Raw genomic sequence first — 24,773 nt, 5'->3', positions numbered from 1 at the left:
TGAGGTGACTTTCTTTCTCTCCTTCCATTTATTGCCCCCCCCCCCTCCCCCCTCCCCAGCCACCACCACCACCAGCACTCCTGAACATTTTGGTCCTCCACCTCTTCCCTCCCTTACTTCTCTTCCATCTGGGATCCTATCTGCCCCCCCCCCCCCCCCCCCCCGTGTGACTCAGGAACAGCTGCACTCACCCACGATCCCAATCACACTCATACACTCAGTAGTCATGGAAACTCTCTATCGCCTCCAAGCAAGGACATGATTAGCTCTCAGTGTGGGTGTGCTGCCTTGACCTGTTCAGTCAGCTGGGGGGAATATGACAATACAGCTTGTCTGGCTGATGGTTATGTGGAGCTACTGTGCTTGATCTATCCTCTCCTGAGTAAATCTTCCAAAATATGCAATATTTGCTCTTGGCCTGACACAAACGAGACTTAAAGTTTCTGAAAACTGAAAACCTGTGCCAAATATGTTTTAATGTGATATTCAAATGCGTAGACAACCAAACACTACCTGAATCATTCATTAAATATTCATTGGAATATCAGTGTTTCACGAGACAAAGCGCTACAATACTGAATGCTATTCGACAATTAAAAATTAAATGACAAGGACACTAGAGCACAATAGTGCCAATCTCTTTGCATAAATAAGACAGGCTTTGAAATGTTACACCCATTATAGTGTCAACTGGTGTGAAGTGCGTAGTAACAACTGACGACATTTATGTTGGTTGCTGTCAGAGTCATAATCATAAAAGTTTTCTCCATAACCACACAAAAATAACCACTGCAAATGCAGTGTTAGCGTTCTGTACTGTAACACTTGTGTTAGGGAGGAACAATTTCCTGATGCTAATTATTCTTTCTATGCATGGTGCAGGCCCACAATCTACCTCATATGTACTATATCATGACTATTTATCATATATTGTCATAGAAAGTCAGCACCATTAAATGGCAGGTGGAGAATGGCCAGTTGCAGAAAGAGTAGCAGTTTGACAACCATACCAGCATTGCTAAAAACAGGGATTCCTTACCACATCCGGAACATGTACCTGATTCTATAACTGTATTGCATTAGATTTACCATATATACATCATGGAATCTGGTATTACCACACGCAATTAACAATCACACACAGTATGCAGATGTACCACTTCAAACACATCATCGAATCACATACAAAAGTTTTACAGTTTCCTCTCCTGCAAGGTCACAATTTTACAGATGGTTGAAGAAATATTAGTATTCTGAGAGGATGCACTTGGCAACTTTCGAAGGACATTTGTACACAAAGGTCGCCAAAATGAAGTCAAACTCTGTCCTAAGCCAGGGGCTCTGGGATTGTTCAGCTGTCGTGGGAACTGAACTCAGTTTAATCAATGACAATTTTTATGGTGATTTTGACTAGTTAGGGGAAGTTAAATACACTTATTGTATTTAGGCAATAAAGTTATCTACTGTTAAAATACTGACATAAATATGGCGTTTTACAAGCATTCATTCAATTCATTTTTTAGCAAAGCAAGATCAGTGTCTATGTAAAGTGTTCTGCAGTAACGTATCATAATCCTCAAAGAGTAAAAAAATATTCACTATCATTCTGAAAGCTTGGATTGCTTGAGCAATTACTTTGGTCCACTATCCAATGCCAAGTGACAGATGAAATGTTACATTTAATTAATTAAGAGACACAGTTATTTCTCTTAACAGTGTGAAAATATAGTAGGAAATGTACTGTTTAACTCACTGATTGTGAAACAATTCGTTACTTTTTGTTTTGCATTTTTTGTTTGCAAAGACCTGACTTGGTTAGTTCAGAGGCTTTTATTTTGAAGGAATGCAATGAAGAATATAGGTGTTCATTAGTTTTTCAACAACTTAAATTTGCACAGTTACAAAGTAGGCTATATTCTTAAGTTCTGTTGTTGAATAATCTTATGACTGAGTCTACTAAAATAGATGTATCTTTACACACCTGAAAACCTGACTGATTTTAAACAACCAGCCTAAACATGTATTATTCTTTGCTCTTGACAGTTCAGACCAAATCATGCTTTTATGAGAGGGTCAGGTCTGCTTAAAGTGCCCTGTAAGAACTAATGTGTTAATGTGTTATTTAATGTTCAGAATCTATCTCCTCAGTTTCTAGTCTATGCTGCTGTAAACTAAAGAGCCAAATTTAGGTCTAATCAGTTCTTTAGAGCTTCACTAGTCTGAACACCTTACAAAAAGGTCACGTCATCCTGAGACTGTACCCAACGCCAGTGTGCATCATACTCCAGGTGTGTCTTCCCATTCAGCTTGCAGCTGTCAAGCTCCACCTTTTTACAGGGTTTGCCCAGTTTCTCAGACAGACAGGCCCGGGCTGAGTCCAAGTTGCCTGCCTGTCTGAGCGCTTTGTCCAGGAGTCTGTTCTTGTTAGGCTGCACTTGGCCAGAGTTCTGAGTGGCAGTAGTAGAAGGTCTCACCACCTCTGACTGTGCGGCCCATACCGGGGCCTCGTCTTTGGGGCCTTCGGGCTTCCTGTGTGGGGAGCCTGTTCCTGATCCAGCACCTCCTCCCCCTGTACCAGTCTGGATGGTGTTGTCAGTACCCAGAGGTGTGGAGCACAGTAAGGACTCCCCACCGCTGCTTGGACAATACTCATCCAGATCATCAGCCAAGGTGTCCAGATAGCTCCCAATGGAAATGTTGTCCAGTTTGTCATGAGGGTCCTGCAGACTGCTCCAGCTTCCTCTCCACGAGGTGTCGGGACCCTCCCCCAGGCTGTACTGACTGCTGGTCAGGCTGCTACAGCGGCTGGTCAGAGCACCACGCTCCTCGAGGAGCCATTTCACCGTCTCAATACCCTCGTGCAGAGCCAACAACTGCTGCAGGATCCGCACGTCCACCGCCCGCAGGTGAGCCTGAGTGGGGAGGTGAGAAGAGACGGAGAGACAGAGGGCATGAGAGAGAGGAACTGAGTTGTTGATATACAGATTGAGGGGATTTGGAGAAAGGGGTGCTCGAGAAGCCCGAAGTTCAGGGCGGAAAGAGAGAACGGAGACGGAGAGCAGATGAAGTGAAGCAGCGGGACGGAGGGAGGGACAAGGCAGAGAAGGGTGGATGAAGGGGGAAGCAGTGAAAAAAAAGGCTACTAAAGGTGAAAAGTGAATGAGGGAGATGTAAGCAGGAGAGAAATGCAACAGATGGTGAGAAAGGACGGGCGAAATGGAGGAGGGGTAGAGCGTTTCAGGAGAGACAGCCGACACACGCTGAGCAGAACTTCTGCTCTTTTGGTGAGATCCCGACGGAAAACGTACACTCCAGATAATAGTTAAGTTTACATACTTCAGTCTGTTAAAGAGGTTTGCACACTGATGCAAATTTAAGGTTTTACAAAAGCAGAGAACAAACATTCCTATTCATTATCAAACATCACTGACACTAAAATAAGGTCTTAAGGAAGAGGAGATAATGATATTGCCCAACCATTCAATAATTTATGACAACGGAAACGATTGACCGATAGTTTTACTAGAGGAAGAGGAAATGTAGATGATAGAAAATGACAGGTATGGATAAATCTGATTCATGCATCCTGCTGAGGAATGCGAGGAGGCTGCTTACCATAACTGTTATTCAGGTTCACGGATTATCCTGACAACATACATTACCTTAAACATATCTGCCTATTGATCATTCTCCTAACATAAAATGAACATTACTAGTCAGCAAAACCTAAAGAAGGCTTCTGTATGTCTATAGGCCGCCAATCTAAACATAACTGCACTAAAAGCACTCTCAGTTATGCCATCATTTATACACATATGTACCTGCATTTACATACGTAAAGTACCTTACACTGCAAACATCTATATTCAACTTTCCTCTGCCTCCCCCAGGGACAAAATTATGAACCAGTCAAAGTGGAAGCTATTGATCTTCTCGTCAGCTTCCTCTTCCCTTTGTAGGGGAGCTATCCTCTCAATATTTTTGAATTAGACATGCTTTAACAACGCAACGGTAGGAATATTAATTGAATACCTAATGGTATTTAGGCAATTTTCCATGCAAAACATACCAAAAAAAGATGAGAGAAAGGATAAGATCCTTGTTTTAATTCTGATATATGATGAAGATCTCATGTAATTCTGAGATCGGCGGGAGACTTAATCCAGTGCTGAGGCTGTAATGAGGTACAGGACTGTACCAGCTGGTTAAAGCCTCCACAGCCTAGTCATGGAGACACAGATGAGGCAGAAATGAGGCAAAGCAGTGGTAAGCTTTTCATAAAAGAATGTCAGTGCTGTGTCTTTTGCAATTTAGCAGTTCCAGAAGAGTTACTGCTGCTACCAAGCACACCATCATTTACAAGCCATGGAGCTCTGCTGACCTTGAGCGCACTAATTACAGTTCGCAAAAGAGCAGTAGAGAGCACTTTCCGGAAGAGGGGAGGGAGAAAGATATAAGAAAGAGAGAGATAGAGAGAGAGAAAGAGGGAGAGAAAGAGAGAGAGAGAGTGAGTGAGAGAGAGAGAGAGAGAGAGAGAGAGAGAGAGAGAGAAAGAGAAAACCACTGAGAGAAAATGACAGACATTGAAAAGGCAAAAACAAATATGCAAGTTGGAGATAGCAAGAGGAAGTAGAATGCCACTGGTGATATTGTTTGGCAATGACTGGATGCTCTGTACCATTTTTTTTTTTAACTAAAATGTCCCTCATGAGTGATGTACAACTCTAACAATATTTTAATAATACAGCTGATAACCTTCTTTATGACTATAAAGCATGAATTCCATTTCTCAGACCCTTCATTCGTCTACAACACCACCAAATTACTGCTTTAAACATTAACACCTCGCTACCCCAAAGCAGATTATATGCCGAATGTCTCGGCAGTAGCTGGCAGACAACTCTTAAGCTGTAGATGATGAGGTAACCAGTCCATCCATGAGAGGAAGACAGATGCGTTTAAATGGAGAGAGGAAACGCACGGAGCAGTATTAGCACGCTCTGCAGACAAAGCCCAGGTTCAAGCAGCTCACAGACTCTGAGGTTTGGGCAGGGTTGAGTCTGGCACGCCGCCCCAGTTAAACACTAACGAGCGCGGTCATAAATATCCCTGTGTCTCCGCGCTGATGTGGCTAACGCTACTTTAGCACAGACTACTCATGCCTGCTGAGTGCTTAAGTCTGTCTGTCTGTCTGTTTATACTGGTCTGCCTTGTCTGTTCGTCTTGTGGTGAGGTTTTCTTTCTTACGTAAATAAGAATAACACATAAATTAGCTAAGAAATGGTTGTGAAGTAAACAATGTGCTGGTTACTTGAAGAAGTGTAGTATTTTTGAGAGCCGCATCAAAGCTTTGTGCTGTGAAAACACAGCCTTCCTTGCCCCTTCATTATCGTCTGTGTGCAGAGAGCCTCTTCCTCCCTCTAAGGGAAGAAAATTTTTAGTCTATGCAGCAAACTGAGGGAAAGCATCAGTATTTTCACGGCCAGGCAGCTCATGGTTTCCAACTTCTTAAGCGGACAGTCCATGTATCTCACATGATAATCCCTGGGAGTCTGTATAGCCCCTTTTTCCTATAGGCAAACCTGGCTCAGTAAGCACAATGCCTTACACACGCACGCACGCACGCGCGCACACACACACACACACACACACACACTGAAGTGTTTCCGACTATGTGTAAGGGTATACGTGTGTCTTAATAGTGTCTGTGGTCCATTACTCGACAACGCTTGTGCTTCAATATCCCAGACATATGCAATATATTGTAGACTGATTAGTATACCAGAGACATAAAGTGATGACCTATCTACCAATCATGTCGGCACATTATTTGGAAAGGCACACGTGAGGATAGAAAAGTATGAAAGAATGATGCTGAGTAGATGGTCCAATGTCAGGCAGCAGACAGTTCCTATGTGAGCCTCTGTCCTGCGTCTAGACAGCCGCATCCTTACAAGGACATCATCTTGCACCAGCTCTGTCTCTCCCCCAGGCCCCTTTCACACTGACACACACACGCATGATGTGACGATTTAGAGACAGAGATAGAAAGAGACAGTTTTGGACTTGTCTCATTTTTCCTGACATCCTTGGTCTCTCTCTCTCTCTGTCTCTGAGAGAGAGAGACAGGGGGAGAGGCAGAGAGAGAGAGAGAAAAAGAGAAAGGCAGAGAGAGAGAAAAAAAGAGAGAGAGAGCAGGAAAGAGATGTACAGGTAGAAATGGAGGTAGGTGGCTGGCTTATGATTAATATGGCTTCCCTTTTTGCTTTGTTCGTTCTCTCGTTATCTCCTTGTGCGCGCGCGCACGTGTGTGTGTGTGTTTCTGCACATGTGTGCTTGTCCATGTGCATGTGAGTGTGTGTGTGCGTGTGCATGTGTGTGCACGCTTGTGTAAGGTCAATGCTACCACTTGCAGTCACACACTGGGTGTGACAGCTGGGTGACTCTGTGTGAGGTTAGCTGCAACAACAGTGAACTTGTTACATCTCATCACTGATAAGGGAGGCAAACAGCAGCATCACAAGACACAATCATCTATCTTTCTTACTCTCAATCTGTTTTTCACCCTCTGTGTAGCTGAGTTGGGCTGGTATTTTGTGCTGAGTCAGTCATCCAATTAAGACAGTGACAAATATATAATATTAAATCTTCAGTCGCCAAAATCTGGAGAATTTATGAAACACCTGGAGGAAAAGGGCTGCTGGAAGCCAGTCTTTATGGCGAAAAGAATAAGGCCAAAAGAAGCATCAAGCACAGGGTACCTTCCTATCATCACACCAGTCCACCCACAGATAGGAAGAACGAATACTGGACTACTACGGAAAACTACTGGGAAAGCCACTCGGATTAAGATCGCTAAATCACTCAATGAACTGACTGCCTGATTGTAACACTCAGGCTTCCTGATCGATGACAATGGTCACAACAAATCAAGCTGACAGAGCTTAACAGCCTGACAGTCCGGTAATGTACGATGAGTTTGACGTGTTCATTCAATCAGTGAACTCAGAGAGACCACGGAACATTATGTCCGGGTCCATTTCTTTAATGACTACCCAACTCACAAGGGAACTAGTGTTGCCTCAGAAAGGCTACACTGAAAGAATTTGAGATTAGACTACAAGTTCACTAGGAAGCAAGATAAAGTCAGCAGATTCAGAGAGAAAAAATGCATTTAAAATAGACCTGCCTGAAGTAACCTTTTTAGGCACATGTTTCGCAAGTCAGCTAATAAGGACTGTGTTTTCTAACAAAAAAGACAAATTTGCACTACATAAATAAGTTAAACAAACCGAACCTTAAGGAGGGCACATGTGGAACTCATTATTATTATATTACTATTATTATTATTATTATTTTAAACTTTATTAGGTCTGAACGGGCTTATTTTGCTTGCTCGCTATACAAAATAAAAAAACAAAACAAGTTAAGAGACCCTTGCTGTAGATGTTGCCTGAGGCTGCTGTAATCGTGTAGGTAACAACAGACACGTTTCTGGGCAAGTAGGGGGGATTTGTCTGGATTAATGTAGTCGTAAATTACTGTTTTACAGTAAACCGTAAACAGCTGGAAAACCCAACGAGACCGGATTGACCAGATATCTGTATCCAGTGATTACAGTGAAAAACCAAGAACGCGGTTCTTTAATTTAGAAGCCAAATATGCTGTACACCACGATCACCATAAGTACCACACGTTGCATAGCAACACTATCAGTCAGAGCTTTAAATCAGAGGCACGCAAGTAAACTCGCCCCCACGAACTCGGTAGATTGATTATGTAAGGGGAAACGTTTAATTGATGAGTGGTATTAACATAAAGCAAGGCACTATACACTTTTGTAATCAGAATGCCTGTAGTTCTGATAAAGATAAACGAAACTGAATCGTTTATTAAAAATGGTAGGCAACACAGTAGCCTAATTGTAACAAACAACTAAAACCGTTTCATACAAAACTGGCTTTGCACTGCAACTTGAAAACTAAGCAGTTCTTAGCAAAAATAAGACTGTCTATTTGAGATAAAGACTAAATATTTATGCAGTACTTTCTGAACTTGCATGAGGTGGTATGTCAGCCCAGGCTTAATATACACAATGTATTCAATTGATTAAATAAACTACACTAAAAATACAATGCAGGGAGCCAACAGTAACATTATATACAAACAGTACATACACTAAATAAACTAAAACGGCAACTTAACTAAATGGGGGAGAGAATCTTACCATTTCATGTCTAAGTTTTCTTATCTTTTCATCCAGACTCTTTCTCTCCGGGTCCTGGCTTTCATTCGTATGTAACGTAAGTTCTCCGCGATGAGAGGATCCTTCCTCTCTCATCCACCGCAGCAATCCCTCCGGAGTTTTCCTTCCAATTTTAACCTCCAAGTCCTTTAAATCGGGGACTGATTCATTTGTGCTGCCTTCCTCCATGGTGGTAATATTTCAACTCGATGCTCAGTGACTTTGTTACTGCGAGTTTCTCAAAATGCAAAAACTGTCGCACTGTCTCCACTCATGACGTTTAACACGAGTAGGCTATACATAAATGAGAGGTTTCAGTACAGTGCGTCCCCGAAACAGTTTGACAAACCGTTAGCGTTTGCAAAAGTAACGATAGCAAACGATGCTGATAATGACGCTTCCAGCGAAAATAATTCACTAGCCTTTACTGATGTAGAGTGATATTTAACATATGGTCCTTACAGTAGATAATCCACTCACTTGCAGAACACTGTCGCCCTTTAAGGTCTTGCTCAAAATAGGATTGTGGTCAGAAATCTAGCCGAAAAAACGTGTGCCTGATAATTAAGCAGCCTACTCATAACGGTCACATCTTGTAGGTTGGCACGCTCAGCAGAGTAAAACCGTTAACACCTGAACATCATGACAGGATTGCCTTCAAAAGGCTCGTCGCATAAACATGTCCAGAATTTCACCTCGTCTCCATGCAACCATAATTTCGACGACTCTACAGTTACCATCTAGATATTATGTCAGGCGATGTGCGCAGATATCCGGAAAAGATACCTCAAGGGGGACGGCTACGACAGTCTCAATGTTTGCCTTGGGCCGTTGCACATCACAACTCGCGGCGCAAATTCCACCTGCATGATCACGAACGACGCGGACAACAACACACAGCCCACATGTTGTTGACCGTAAATACTTTAGTAGTGCGTTGTTACCGTAATAGACTTGCCTTGCTAATGTTTCATAAACCACTAGTCACTAAGTACAAATGTGCTTTTATTACTACTATGAACACTTAGCAGGGATTATAATCAAAAACGCACGTATTACCACCAGAAATCCATATGGAGGTTTTGTCAGCCGGAACTTGCATGTTTCTAAAAGTCAGAATATGTCCCCCAGATTCCTGTTGCTCACTCATACCTCAAATAGCAGTTTTTCCAGAACCGTTATTTAATCTAAACAGACAGCTGTCATTATTAGATAGGCCAATCCATCGGCCACACCATCACAATGAGTTATATCATCACACAGGCCAGGCTGAGTAAAACTCTCTCTCGCGCACACACACACACACACACACACACACTGCATGGCAGCTTACAGAACCTCCCACTAAAAGTTTTATTCTTGTCAAGTGAGCCTTTGATTTAGTTTTGCAACATCTGACCTGCAGACAGGCAGCCTGCTCATAAAGCTTCTGCTGGCATTTCCACTGTGCAACACAAGCTATGGTAGACTGAGTGTTCAGAAAGCGCTGAGTGGCTCTTTGGCACTGAGCACAAGCACTTAAGACCAAACACTGACCTACTGCTGTTAGATCTATAAGCAGCAGGAAGACAGTGGGAGGTGGAAGAATGCATGACTGAATATGATTACAGAGATCGATCAACATACAGTCCACATTTTGTTGCATTTGAATAACAGAACATAACAGAGAGAACTAATAGTTTAAGTTTTTTTCTCTCATGAAATGACTGTACACGCTCCAAGCTCAAGATGAATCTACATCAAAGCAGTAATGCTTTTAGACGAGGGTTAGAAAATATTTATAAGTAAAAGGCTTTCTTTATCTGGAGGCGTTGTCCCAGTAGATTAAAGGGATAAATCTTGAGGGTTGGAAATGTGTCAGCAAATTTACTGAACTGTTCACACACATAATGACTTTATGTCTTGTAAACATCCTTTTGATATACCTGATAAATATGTGCATTATATGCCATGTACTACTTATTAATCTGAACCAAACTGTTTAAAATGTTCTGATATCATATTTATGCACATTTATGTTTTTTTCCAGTGTGAGAAAAGAACAAGTCATATATTTCACTTAATTAAGAATAAAAATAGTCCTCCTCCCCCACATTGTGTCAAACATACAGCTCAGTATTCAAAGAGCCTGTTAGTAACCATGTGTTCACATCCTGGACTGCTGCAAGTGCTTGGCTGTTTTCTTTCTGAGACTTCCTTGAGCTGAATGACTAATAAACAATATTTCATTTCTAAGACCTTTTGGATGTGCATTGCTCATGCAATAGTTTTAAAGTGCAAGTACTGTATTATTATTGATAAACCACTGGGATACAGAATATGTGCAATCACCAAAATATTACTCAAAAATCCTATTTTAGACCAACAAAGTCACTGTCCTGACGAAGCATGATGCAATAGATGGACCACACAAAGTCAAAGACTTGTACATAATCACACAGCCTGATAGGTTTGGGTCAAGAACAGAAATGACTCAATACAATCATTAATGCCTTTCTTTGGTGTTCTCCCTGGCTGTTGGCCTGCACTGATGACATCATCAAACAGCTGCAGATAGCGTAACAAGAATCTCCCCGCTGGTTGGTTAAACCCCCCAAGACATACACCTGAAGAGGAGAAATTAAAAAAGAAAATCGTTAATAAATAAAAGAATAATAAAACTTGTCACAATGGACTTACATAACAGGCATCAAAACTAATTTTCCTTGACACTCAGTAAATTAAAGGGTAATAAGAGTGCAATCGTTCACATGAGTGAAGGCAAAAGCTCACAGAACAGAGGCTGCCATTGTTTACATGAACTAAGGTAGTTGCTAAGATTAAGGAGGGCTGTCACAAGAATGAAGTGAGACATTATATAGGGCACATTTTTAACATGAAATATATTCATAAATAACATTAATATAGGAGGCACTTCACATAATTTAACATTAACAGAAGAAGCTGTGAACATGGACAAGCATTTCATTAATGTGTATTAAAAATCCAGAATCCAGAATGTGACCTGTTCACCGTGCTGAAACACAGCAACTGAATAAATATGGAGAGACAGGCCTAAAGGAAGGCACTTCTTCTATTTCATGTGTTGAGGAGCTATTGCATCAGCTGAAAGGCTTTTGTAAAAAACGACGACTTATGAAAGGATCTGTCTAAATAAGAAGGGTTATTTTAAAATATGCTTGGCACATAGTTTAGATTCTCTCTCAATGGAAAACATATGGAATACATCACATGCATATTTTACTTGTTGTTAATAGTAATTAGTGTTGCTTCTTTAGGATACCAGTTTATAGAATAGCCCAAGATCTTCATAGGTTTAAACTACATATATATGTAATACACACACACACACAAACACAAACACACACACACACACACACACACACAGAAACACATCAGACAGTCTATTGACAACTGATTATTTATCTATTTCAGTACCGTATCATAATTTTGTTCATTTTTGGCCAAATTGTGCACCCTACTGGCAGGAGAAAGTGCTCACACCTAGTTTGTTTCAAAGAGAATAATCAGCCAAGAGTGCTGCATGAAGAATGAAGGTATTAGTGACAAATTAAAGGTAGTACGAATTTGACTCAGAAACTCTCTGTAGTATGGGCCATGCTGCAACGTCTCAGAGTCCATTCTGTTGGTTTTTTTTATATATATATATTTTTATAAGACGTGAGTTGTGCTGTTAACAAGGTCTTTATTCTTGCTTTCGTCAAAGGTTTACAAGAAGTGTATGCTTCTTTAAGAGGGTCATGTAACAAGTCAGGATACCGCAGAGGTGTATAGCCTTTAATGTAAAATTTGTTCCAAAAATGTTCACAGTTCTAAATGTATGATCAGTACATTGTCTCTCAGCCTCGTTAAAAACATTATGAAACATCTTCAAAGGGTTTCACTGGCTGAATTACTTTCTGTGTGGTTTCAGTGTTTATCTGCATACCTCATCAAGCTAATCAAATTACACAGGCTAAGTGCATGGATTGAGGTAGAAGATTCCCTCTCTCTGGAAGCTGCCAAACAGATAACAGAATAATTCGTTAATTCAATAACTATTTAATTAGCGATCTGGAGATGAATGACACAAGATGATGTGCACAAATGTCTGTGAAATATTGTGACACGTGAGGCAATATATTAATCCTATACTCTATACTGCACTGTATGTGGGGAAATTTCCCAGTGAAAGATATTGCACTGACTATCAAAAAAGTGCTACTTTGCCTTTAATTTCATCACACCCTGTAGTATAAGTCTAGGAGCATCTTAAAGTCATGGGATGTTCACCCAAACTGTTGAAACAATCAACAAACATTTTAAATTATAATAATCTGATGTAAAAACAGTGTAATTGAAGATCAACTGTTATGCCATGGTCAGTTCCATTAGACTCAGATGTGTAAACATTGCACCCTAAACATGTTATTAAGTGCTCTGAAACCTGCCATTTTCAGTAAAGGAACAGCGTCTTTCAATAGTAGACACATGTCCTTAAGTGCTTTAAACTACTGTTCAAATGTCAGTCTATTTACAAAGGAGACTAAGCCTGCCACAGCTCTGTTTCCTAGTTTCAGCTCAGAGGAATGACAATGACCGCCACCATTTCTGTTTGACCTGGCACAAACATATCTGATTCAACTAATCAAGGTGTTGATGATAAGTTACTTAGTTGAAGTGGGCGTCTTACTGTTGAGTAAGAAAAAAACAAGCAATGCTGGAATAAGGAAGCGCTGTGCTCACAGAAAGACAGCAAACACTCCTGCTTTTTCAGCAGGTCTTACCTCATTTCTCCCCTCCCTGTGCTCTCTCCCCTCCTTTAAACCTGTATAACCTGTCCTGCTGCCAGAACACCTGGGAGCAAAGTGCCTTAGTCGTGGTTTGTGTGTGCGCGTGTGAGGACTCATGGAGGACGGCAGCACAGAAGAGGACATTGAATCCCTGATTGAAGGCATGGCTTTCATTCCCGGCCACTTTCACCTGGAGCTCCACCTGAACGGCGACCCAAGCGGACCGGAGGAACTCCGTCGGCGGGACATCCACCTCAAGCGAGAGAGCCTTCGGGCAGAGCTGGAGGCCGAGTCCGGGAGCCTCCAGTACGCCGTCCGGAATCTTCTAGGTCTCCTGGCGTTCCATTTGGACGAACTGGAGCAGGCGGAGGAGGCTTTCCGCAGCATCTGTCAAGAGGAACCCGGGAACCTCAATGCCTGGGCCAACCTGGGCTATGTGTATGAACGACTGGGCCAGGAACAAGATGAAGCAGAGTGTCTGGAGCATTTGTCAGCTCTAATGGGAATAAAAGAAGGAGAGAGTGCTGAGGTAAGCTGTAAGATCCAAGCAGGACGCTGTCTGGCGGAGCAGGCCTACGCACAGCCCTATGACGTGGAGCTGGACAGAGATGAGGAGTTAAGGGAGAGACTGATCACCTCGCTCATGCTGTTCAATCGAGCACTGGACTACGGAGGGGATCTGGTGAGAGCCAGGGTCATTCATTAGCTTCTATAACTCCTGAAGCTCCTCCATAATTATCAAATAGTTAAGATTTGAGATGCTAACTGAGATCAGAATATTAAACCACCATTGAGCTTTACTTAAAAAAATGTATACATATATACATATATATATACACACACACACACACATATATATATACCTTACACTTAATGTGTGAGCGTCCCCTTTGAATATATTCACTTTCAGTTTCCATGGGTATTTGCTATTGTTGCTTACTCTTTTACAGGTACCTGTAGAAGAAAAGAGGAGTTGGTATTTTAAAATGGCTACAATTTACATAAGGTAACATTATCTGAACCACTACTATCATGAGACAGCTACTAGTTTTAGGAAGGATTTTGGAATGACTTCCTCTTTACGTTTCTGTATTTTCATAGATTAGACGTTATTGTGCAGGATGAGACAGACATGGAGAGTAACAGACTCACTTACTTTAGTAAGGGTCTCAAGCTGCTCACAGAGGTCCTCAAATCAGATCAAACCCATCTCAAAGGTAATTCACCACCACATGCTGTCCCAAACATTCAGAGAAGTGCCAGAATTATTGTGATGTTTCTAGCACTGGTTTTCATGATTCTCTTGGGCAAAGACATGATCTAGACATTAAACAGGAAATCATTAACCCTGCTGTTCACATATCAGCGCAGCATTGAAAACTGCATGACCGGTTATTTCATATTCCCTAAGTTTGACCAAGGAGGGGATTCAGTGTGCAACAGGTTGTCTTACTGGTTTTGAATACGCCACCAAATCCAGCTGAACAGCTTCTCCTCCACGTTTCCTCTCCTATCTATAAACATATCTTTTCCGATTAGATTACATATTATAACGTCTTGGCAAATGTTACAAACTTTCTGACACAATCTTACTAACAGCTGGATTACTGTATTTGGAAAATGCAGACAACTCTGGGAAAAAATGGGAAAGAACCCAAGATATCTGTGTTTTTATGTCGGAATATATCATATATTGGAATAAATGTGAATGATTTGTGATGATTCATACAGAACTTTTTGAATACTGAAGCTGGTCAACAACTTTTTGTTTCCCCAGCGTTGGCCTGGTGCTACGTAGGCCTGATGCTGGAGAGGAAAGATGAGTTCTCCACCGTTCCTATGGCCATTCATGACTGTGGCTACTCTGGATCGGACCCCTTATCTTGCTACGCATCGGTACTGTACGTCAGTTTGTTAAAGTGAGGGAGATGTGCTACAGATAATGCTAAGAGACCTTTGAACAAGTGTCTGGTGATTTCTGGTAAATAGTCTATTTCAACTGTACGAGGGTCACAATGCTTATCCCTAAGACCAAAGCGTTCTTTGAATCTCTGAATTCGTAGCTTTTTTAACCAAACAACCCCCGTGCACTACAGTTTCTAGCCTTTTCGAGCCAAAATTTTTATGGACATTTTTGCTACTACCTAGCCTCTATTTAATAGAACAAATTTTAGATTAAGAATGTTAGAGGAATGTTAATAGCAAGACAAGATGAGTTAACTCCTACTAACTAAGATAAGGCACACGCTTTCCTGCATAAAGGAAATGAAATCTGTAACAATAATATTAACATTTAATTCTTGTCTCTGCAGGCCATCAAGCTGGCCAGTGATGACACGTTCATACTGAACCGACTAGCCAATGTGTTCTTTCTGTCTGGCAAATATGAAATGGCAACGGGTCTCTGCAACATGGCACTGAATGCGTTACCTGATGCTGAGCTGAACTGGCAAGCCTACTGCACCCGTGCTAAGGTAACTGACATGACAGTAAGCTATTTTAGTCTGTATCAGCAGAATGATCAAAGAACAAATGATAGCAGTGCAGGTTAACTCTTGATCAGCCTATTCAAACAAAAAGTTTGTGTATTGTCATCTGTTTACAGTTATTTTCTTATCTTGAACAAGCTAAGTCTCAAAGCTTGGAAGCCATTAATTCCAGCCAGCTAGGGATAGTATTGGTTACAGTCTTGAAACTGGCTTTCACCTTTCAGTAAAATGCATCAAACCCTGTTTTACTACCACTCTTGAAAAAAAAGGTTTCTGTGCTGAAGAGGATACACAACTTTCTCTCTCAAGTAAAACAAATTATTTAGCCTTAACTTAACCAACTGTTCACAGATTGTCAAACACTTCCATTGCAGTACAGTTTGAGAAATCTGACTCTTATTCCAGATTAACATCACTACATATGTGAGAAACCTGGATAAAGCCAAAGCTGGTGTGGGTGGACTTCCAGACCGGCAGAACCTGAAAGAGGCCAAAGCAGACCTGGAGCGTGTCCTAAGTGTTCGTCCCTGTCTAAGAACTCACTTGGAACTGGGGCAGGTGAGATATGAAGTTCTGTACCGCGCTGCTTGCTTGATCACTGGACCCGGCCTTTGTATTGTGCTTACAGTGGGTGCAGAGACCTCATTCAACAAGCAACTGGCATTCCTTTGTGTGGAATGTGTTAGTTTGGCAGTTGTTATGTGGAAAATGCATTCTGGAATAATAATACTTATTAATCTCTCCCATTGGACCCTTTATGGGTACAGCATGTATGTGCAGTGTAGCTCAGACTCTACATAGTATATATACATATGGTCTTAGTAGATGCATCAAATTCCATCTGTAACAAGAGCATTTCTGCAAACAGTATGTGAGGCATGTGAATATATGTGTGTACTGCATTTCTCTCCCCTTGCAGGTGTATTACTACATGGGTGTGGATGCTCTCCAGGAGAGTCTGTTGGTGGATGAGGACTCAGTGAACCAGGCTCTGGTTAGCCTAGCACAGGCCCTGCAATGCCCACTGGGCTCCACTCTGCCTGAGGTACAGCTCATGCGTGGACGTTGCCTGCTGGTAAAAGGTGAGGAGCAGAATGCTACTGACTGCTTCAGGAGGGCCATGGAGCTGGAGAGGCCAGGAGGCCGGGACGCCGGGGCCCTCCGCCACCTTTTACAAGCTTTACTGGCCTGCTTTTCCCAGAGTCAATCAGACCCCGGTCCCATCATAGCTCAGCTGGAGGAGTGTGTTCGGCAGGCAGAGGAGAGATACGCTGTGGGCACGGTACGGGCGGAGCTCAGAGTTCTCTACCGAACACATATGGATGAAGTGACAGAACTCTCTAAAGTGCTGGTGAAGAGGGGACGTCTAGAGCTGGTCAAGAAGTTTCTGGAAAGCATGCAGCCCCAGGGAAGAATGTCCCTGTTGGGCAGGTCTTTGTCTGTGTGAGGGAGACCGTGAGAGAAGTGGCGGTATGAAGAGAGGAGTCAAAATCTTGTAACGACTAAACCTGCTCCTTTACGGAGGTGTTGGGTTGTGAGGACAGATCCAGTATGTCTACCCTTAGAACAAAATTGACTTTCAAAGAAAAACGCCAAGTCTCAAAGATATAACAGAACATTAAAGCCACGCAATAACAAATCTTTCTGCTTCCACAAGCAGAGTCAAAGGTTTAAGTGTTTTTATAATTTTGAGGGCTGCAGATTGAACCCCCCCCCCCCCCATATTTATTTAGAAGAGTCTCTTTTTTGTATTGCTTTTTTTGGATGAAAGTCATTCAGATGAAAGTCATTCCACAGGATACTCAAGTTCCTTTGGTGTGACACAGAATATTTCCTTCTTTTATAGGAAAAACGTATTTGATCCAGTGGCTTCTTCCTCTGATACCACAATTTCAATGTGCATTTCAGAATGATCCCACTTGGCAAGAAGAGCCCGTTTAGGCGAGGCTTGAGTTTCTCAACTGCAGACGTATTTCAGTTGTTTTTGTTTCTGCCATCACAATGACTAAATCATAGGGTGTGATCCTATTTACAATGGATTATTTTGCAACACATACTATTCACAATAAGATTCATCAAAACATCGGAGTTTGGAGTTATGGTACATGCTTTGAAAATTGTGATCTCCACATACTAGTTACTAGTCAGTTCTAGATGTTGTACATACACACATAGTCAAGCTCATTTGGATGTTAGCTGAAGACAACGTTGCTGTCTCCAGACAGACAGACCATATGGTTGTTCTTTTATTTTTAACAGTGCTTTGTGGGAACACGACTGTATTTAGAACTAAAATGAAGACGGACAACTTCACTCAGTTGCAGCCTTATTGAACAAAAAAATGAAAACAATGAAATGCAAAGATGGAATGAAAACAAAGAGACAACACAAAACTAAACAGATCCCTGTGCTGAAACTCGAAGTTTTGTTAAATGCCTAATGCTAAAATACTAAAAGATGGGCAGACTGTATGTAAAAGCAGTACGTTCATTGTTCACCCTGAGCTGTCCCCCTCACTGAGTACAACAGCCAACACACCTTGGCTTTGGGGCCTTTCACAAAACCAGTTTGAGTCAGGATCCTCAACCTTCTTGTTAGACTCTGACACAACAATTCAAGCAGAATCAGAGAACAAACTGGAGATAAATCCAGCTGAGTGAAAGGCCAGAGAAAAAAAAAAAGAATACTAATAAGGACAGTTTCACACAGGAAGCCCCAGACTTGACGATAATCGTTTATTTCAACTACTGTTCTCGCACATGATCAGTAAAGCTGGTATTCAGATTAATTCAAAGCGTTTCATTTCTGTTGGCATTGTCGTGAGAAACTAGGCACTGCCTGTGACATGCATTAAATACACGTGTTGATGGGGTAATTAAATGGTTTAAATACGAAGACAAGCAGGCAGTCGACTGCTGTTGGTAATTTTGTTCTCTGATGGGAAGCTCGCTTTTCCAAGCACTAAGCCATGTATTTTGGATTGAAGTCATTTTGACTGGCAGCTGATGATCCAATCTCGTGTCCTTTTCAGAAGGTCCTTTTGCCTTTACATCATTTCATTCGGTGAACCTTCTTCCCCGATAAAAACTGCTTACTAAATTCAGATCCTTTCACCATGATGATGAAACTAGGTGTGCCTGATTTAATGAAACACCTGAAAGAAAAGATTATAGGTTCTTTACAACAAATACAGCATTTCCACAGCGGTGAAAAAAAATTATGTTACTGTGCACAAATAACTATGAAAATATCTAATAGGCCTGTCGGTACCTCTGATGCTGAAGAACTTTGAGTAGCAGTGTCTCCAGATCTACTTGATAAAGGTGCTCCTTCTCATGGTCCTCGAAAAACAACTGATTCAGTAAGGAAAAAAAAAAAGATTTATTTCATTATTTCACTGACACCCTATATGATACACATATGCCATAAACTAGCATAAATTTCCCCTGTGTGTTTGACTTTTAACTATCAAACAGTTGACACTCATGAGCACAAGAGATCAGCATGATCCTTATGGTCATGACCAAACACAGTAAGAGACTGAGTGAGAGCACTGAGGTAAACTCAACTGACCTGAAGATTTTGGGGCTGGTATTTTTGTTCAGTATCCCATGGGGGCAACTCCTCTCCAAACATAACACACAGGTGATCTATAAAGCTAGAATAAAAAAAAAAGAGAGTAACTTCTATCAAATATAAATCACAACTTGACCAAAGTAAAAATTCAAGAAAGTACACAGCTTCAGTCATTAAATATCAATATTTCAGTCGCATGGGTACCAAGTAGCTGTTATTTTATGGTTAAATACTTTAAAATGTTCAAGCATTTAAAAAGGTTTTAAATATTTGAACAGAATCTGACAAAAATAAAGAGACAGACCAGGAAGACTCAGCAAAAGCTGAGATGAAGTCCGTTTGCTGGTGCTCAGGGTACAGGAACAGCACCGGCCAGTGGAGGACGCCCTGGTCATCCATAAACACCCGCGCTCCCGTGGCCTCCTGAGAACTGAAACCATCTAAATCCAGAGTAGCCATGGCCGCTACGGGATCCTTATCAGCGTCGTCATCCTCGCTGTCCGAGCCTCTTCTCCTGGGGTTGTCAGGCTCCAGTAGCTTAATGCCACGCTCCTGAAAAAGCGGCAGTATTACACCCGGCACGGAGACAGGCTTCGGAGCGATTTCGACAGGTTTCTGTCAGGGTTTTGCCGTAATGTGGCACGTCAGACTCACTTTAATGGCAGCCAACAGTGCCTCCTTTTCAGAGCGCTTCTTCTTTTCCTTCGCCTTGGCCTTTCTGGCATCTCTCTCTGCTGCTCTCTAAGTCACACACACACACACACACACACACACACACACACACGCACACACACAAAGGATCTCAGTCAAAGGAAGAGCATAATTATCCACAGTCTGTTTGTATGTAACATCACAAAGCAAATATTGGATCTTAGAGACTATATTCAGACCAGGTGTATAACTCTTTCTCACCTTCTGTTTGTCTGCTGCAGCCCTTAGGTCCAGCAGTTTCTTATCAGTTGGATGGACCTTAAGTCCCTCATCACACCACTGCACAGCATCTGCATAATTATGCAGCTCCATGCAACACTGGGCTCCTGCAAACAGCGCAGAAAATGTTCTCTATATTATGTATATGATTGCGTTTACCGATCAGCGACGCATCTTATGCAATGTCTTGTGGAACAAATGTGAAATACGTGGAAGTTCAAAATAGGGGTCGTCACCATAGAAACATAAAAATGTAGGATCCACCAACAATGCAGATTCACTCCAGCAGGGATCAGTATTCACTGATTTGTGCTCTTATACATGTACAACTTAAGTATGCTCTCTAGTCAATAATAAAGGTAGATCCAAACAAAAACGGTTGACCTCCTGTCTAGAGTGGGATAATGTATTTCAGATTACATACGTCTTTAATCTCAAATGCACACCATATTTTTTCCATGATCTTTAACATTCCTAGGACACTGGTAATGAACTCTGCTCAATCCCTGAAATAATATCAGACTGACAGGCGTTTTATTACTCACCTCTAAGAATAGCCTTAAGGTGATCTGGTTTAATTTTCTTTGCAGCAACAGCATCATTTAAAGCAGAGCGCATGTTACCTGAACAACAAATATGAAAACGTGATGTGATGCACCGATGTTACTTTGCTATGAGCTACGTCAACACCATTTTGCTTGTTCCGGTAAATTTGGCATAAGTCACATCTCTCACTGTGGTGGAATGTTGTAATATAAGAAAGGATGTAATTTTACCTAGATGAAAATGAGCTGCAGCCCTGTTAGTGTACAGTATAGCATTAAGGGCAGTATCAGCACAGTTCTTCTTCAGCCCCTCAGTGTACGACACTACAGCTCTCTTATAGTTCTTCTCCTTGAAGTACTCATTTCCTTCATCTTTTAGACTCTTTGCTTGCTCTAGATGGAAAAGGGTGACAGGTTACTGTGAAATATCCTATTGAAATATTTCAAGCTTAACATTATTTCCATGCTTATGATATGGCGTGAATTGGGTTGGGTGACAACATTATTACAGAGCAGACTACAGGTTCGCAGAACTGTCTGAAGGTCATACCCTCTAATGGTCTATCATCGTCGTGTATAATGGACTGTAGACATGCGAGGTCTGGATGCGTTGCAGGGTCAATTTCCTCTGGTGCTTTTTTCATAAACATGGGAACCTTATCAAACTCCTGTGCAGCAATAAAAAAGCCATCATGACAACCTCTTAAGATTAATTCAGGAACGACAGCCTGGCACGTTATCTGTACAACCAGTTACAAAATCAGGGCATATGTGAACTACAAAGGCACACTGACCACCTCTTCACGCCAAATGATGTTCCTTTTGTTGAGTCAGTGGAAAAATACCTGCCATGTAAGTTTAGAGCCGAAAATTTCTATAACCAGGTCAATAATGGAATATGTTTTTTTTTCTTTCTTAGAAAGCGTCTTACCTCTTCCCAGTTGTTTTCATTGAAAGCATTTTTGTATTTCTGCTCAGTGAATTTGTCCATAAACTCGTCCATACCATCATCGCTGTCATCTCCTTGATGCGCAGGAAAAGCCATACCTTGAAAATGATCTTTCACAACTGTCGACCGTCTTATATGTTACTGGATTTGAAACCTGATATAAATTGTAAAGTGGGTTACTTCCAAGCAGTGAGATCTGGGAAAATTTGACAATCTACTGATAAGTTGCGATACCACCTATTTAAACCATACATGTGTATCCCCTAGAGCGTCAGCAAAATCCGTTCGGCCAGAAACAAATCCGTTTATTGAGGTTCCGCGTCCGTGTAACGTAAGCATCCTTCCATGTTGGCTTTTTTTCCTGCACAAATAAAATTTTCGCTCAGTATAGAGCAGTGTGTTTATAGCTAAATACCGAAATTGGAGTAGCGCTACAGAATCTTCCACGTTTCACTGTTCCACAACAAAATAACCTAACTGGGAGAGTCCACACTGAATCCTCTGTGAAGCTAACAATGCCAGGTTCTATTCACTTACTAGACTACTGGCAGAGAGTAAACTTTTGAGAGTGCATAAAACGAAGAAAGGAAATAAAACAGTCTGGCAAGTTTTTCTGTAGATTTCAGTTTATTATCAAAAAGATAGAACATTTTCATAAAGATACCATTATTTAAATCCAAAGCCAACCTTTTTCCCGAAATATTCCTGTCTAAACCAGACAGAGTATCTTAAGATCAGCCTAGACAGTTTCCACTTGACTCAAAAGATCAACTAATGCCTCCTTGCTGAGGAACATCGTCTCTCCAGTGCCCTGACAGAGAACCTCAAACAGAGGCTGCTCTTCCATGGCTTTCTGCCCAACCACCACCACATACGGGTACCCGAGCCTACTGGCATCTTTCAGGCGCTTCCCGATGGTCAGCTGGGTCCTGTCATCCAGGACTACCTCACCCCTCAGATTGGGCAAACAATCTCCAAGGCTCTGGGCTAGTTCTTCAGCCAAATGAGTGGCACTATGTGTCTTGCTGCCCTTTTTGGGGGGCTGGATACACACCTGATAGGGCGCCAAAAGCCCGGGCCAACGAATAGCATCCTCGGTTGAGAGGACCTCAACAGAGGCAGCGAGGATACGGGTGACACCCAAACCGAAACAGCCCATCTCAGCCACCATGGGCTTGTTCTGAGAATTAATAAACATAGCATTGAATACCTCGGAGTACTTAGTGCCGAGGTAAAAAGTGTGCCCTACTTCAATTCCCTTAGACTCATTCAGGGTACCCGTATGACACTGGGGGCAGTTTGTCTCTTCAGTATTTACAGTTTCAACATTAGCAGAAAAAGTACAGTTGTTGCAGAAGAGTAGCCGATCTTCTCCAACGTCAGCCGGGAGCTGAAACTCGTGGGACAGCGTGCCCCCGATTTTGCCTGTGTCTGCCTGCACCTGCACCCACCGCAGACCCAGACGGTTAAACAGCCGTCCGTATGCGTGGCACACGGACTCGTAGGTTTGTTGAGCAGCCTCCTCACTGATATCAAACGAATACATGTCTTTCATGTAGAACTCCCGTCCTCGTAGCAAACCAAACTTTGGCTTCTGCTCGTCGCGAAACTTGCGGGTCACCTGCAAAGCACGGGATGAGTTCAACTCAGGTTAAAAAACACACACACAAAGATCTCATTTCAAGACAATGAATTCACAAAATCCTTGGTGAGAGCACTAAATAACGGAAGTACAGCATATGCTTGTTTAGGGATTTCATTTCATTGGAACAGTGCAGTATTGAGTGTCCAGATGCTGAGTGAGGTATGTGCCCAGGGCAGCTGTGGTCTAAAGGTTAGAGAACCAAGCTCGTGACCGGAGGGTTGCCGGCGCGATTCTCAGGACCAACATTCATGGCTGTGCGCCCTTGAGCAAGGCACTTAACCCCAATGCTCCCTGGGTGCAAGGAATGCTGCCCACTGTTCCTGCGTCTGGTGTGTGTGTGTTTACTACTGGCGTGTTGGATGGATTAAATGCAGTGGACAAATTTACTGCTCACTGTGTGCGATCACAGAGATTTGCATTTAACTTACTTGGTAGAGAAGAAGTGGCAGTTGTCGATAGGACAAGGTGCTCTGTGATGCCAAGAGCTCAGTAACTGCCTCCTCATGTGTGGGACCAAGGCAATATTCAATATCGTGCCGGTCTTGAAGCCGGAACATCTCTTTGCCCATCAGTTCCCAACGGCCACTGCGTCGCCAAAGCTCTGCGGCACACAGCGCAGGCATGTCCACTTTCTGCCCACCGATAGCCTGCATTTCTTCATCAATGATTCGAACTAACTTTTCCAAGGAGCGCAGCGCGGTGGGAAGGTAGTAAAAGCAACCTGGATTGGAGGGATGGATGAGGCCGGCTTGCAGCATCAGTCTCTGACTTCGGCACGTCATATCTCCCCCTTCATATCCCTCGCGGAGGTTGGAGGGCTGGAAAATGCGTGACACCTTGGGGATCGACATGCATGGCTTTGATGGGCTTTGGATATTCACAGATGCGTTCTCTGCAGAAAAGCTTTTGTGGGTTCTTTTAGAAATTGTACTTAGAGTTCTTGGCAAGCACACAAGCATTTTGTGCCGGCAGTGATACGCCAATTTCTCCATCACACACCCCTCTGCTTAGACGGACTGGACACAAAAAAATGTGGGACGCGCTAGACGAGCGAATTTATAAATAAGCGCTTCAAGGTCAGGTGAACATAAAGAGTGTGAGTCAGAAATACCATATGTATAAACATACATCCGTGCAAAATCAGAAGCTTTAAAGTTTAAAAAAGCTAGTTTGCACGGACAAAAACTTAAAACAGCATGCCGATAAGACTACCCTACCTCCCTGTACAGTTGGTAATGCAAGTTATATCAGCATCTGTCAATCGAACAAACACGCAGAATACTGTATGTCTTAAATATATTGTTTAGAGTGAGCGGAGTGTACAACCCGCATGTAATTTAACGACATGAATGGAAAAGTCCAAATAATGTAATTTTTAGAACAACTCTGTCATTTTGTCACCTGTGCACGTTCGCTTGTTTCATGAATCTTCTTCTTCAGCAATGTAACCGTTGGCACAGAATTTCACAGCGCCACCCAATGTTTAGAAGGGTCATTTGACCGACAAGCGTGCTTGAAAGAGGTTGCCGTAGCAACAGGTTTTAGGTTCGTATACAGTGGTTGAAATCTACCAAGCAACTCAAAACTGACTTTCTGTTTAA

At 42.2% G+C, this 24,773-nt stretch overlaps 4 protein-coding genes across 6 annotated transcripts; 1 reads left to right on the top strand and 3 right to left on the bottom strand.

Moving 5' to 3' along the window:
* Positions 1-1,815: 1,815 nt before the first annotated feature.
* Positions 1,816-9,014, bottom strand: lurap1 (leucine rich adaptor protein 1). The gene is made up of 2 exons (XM_030791654.1): positions 8,228-9,014; positions 1,816-2,912 (listed from the first exon to the last, which is right to left on the bottom strand). Exons 1-2 carry the CDS (start codon positions 8,432-8,434, stop codon positions 2,229-2,231), a joined length of 891 nt encoding a protein of 296 aa, XP_030647514.1. The 5' UTR covers positions 8,435-9,014; the 3' UTR covers positions 1,816-2,228.
* Positions 9,015-13,153: 4,139 nt separating this feature from the next.
* ttc22 (tetratricopeptide repeat domain 22) lies at positions 13,154-16,974 on the top strand. Its single transcript, XM_030792006.1, has 7 exons — positions 13,154-13,720; positions 13,989-14,044; positions 14,140-14,255; positions 14,816-14,934; positions 15,351-15,512; positions 15,933-16,085; positions 16,447-16,974. Exons 1-7 carry the CDS (start codon positions 13,154-13,156, stop codon positions 16,972-16,974), a joined length of 1,701 nt encoding a protein of 566 aa, XP_030647866.1.
* Positions 16,975-18,350: 1,376 nt separating this feature from the next.
* On the bottom strand, positions 18,351-21,758 carry ttc4 (tetratricopeptide repeat domain 4). 3 transcript variants are annotated; one of them, XM_030791746.1, is made up of 10 exons: positions 21,510-21,758; positions 21,129-21,246; positions 20,810-20,971; positions 20,579-20,656; positions 20,016-20,140; positions 19,758-19,844; positions 19,408-19,655; positions 19,101-19,185; positions 18,798-18,880; positions 18,351-18,681 (listed from the first exon to the last, which is right to left on the bottom strand). In XM_030791746.1, exons 1-10 carry the CDS (start codon positions 21,621-21,623, stop codon positions 18,579-18,581), a joined length of 1,203 nt encoding a protein of 400 aa, XP_030647606.1. In that variant the 5' UTR covers positions 21,624-21,758; the 3' UTR covers positions 18,351-18,578. The 3 variants fall into 3 exon arrangements, with proteins under 3 accessions (XP_030647606.1, XP_030647607.1, XP_030647608.1); XM_030791747.1 differs by having other exon boundaries at positions 19,408-19,631; XM_030791748.1 differs by lacking the exons at positions 19,101-19,185; positions 19,408-19,655.
* Positions 21,759-22,241: 483 nt separating this feature from the next.
* Positions 22,242-24,164, bottom strand: pars2 (prolyl-tRNA synthetase 2, mitochondrial). Its single transcript, XM_030791904.1, has 2 exons — positions 23,601-24,164; positions 22,242-23,148 (listed from the first exon to the last, which is right to left on the bottom strand). The coding sequence occupies exons 1-2, from the start codon at positions 24,162-24,164 to the stop codon at positions 22,267-22,269; spliced, it is 1,446 nt and encodes a 481-aa protein (XP_030647764.1). The 3' UTR covers positions 22,242-22,266.
* Positions 24,165-24,773: the final 609 nt, after the last annotated feature.

Source organism: Chanos chanos, chromosome 14 (assembly GCF_902362185.1).
Source record: "Chanos chanos chromosome 14, fChaCha1.1, whole genome shotgun sequence".
Lineage (NCBI taxonomy): Eukaryota > Metazoa > Chordata > Actinopteri > Gonorynchiformes > Chanidae > Chanos > Chanos chanos.
This window is presented reverse-complemented; position numbering and strand designations above follow the sequence as displayed.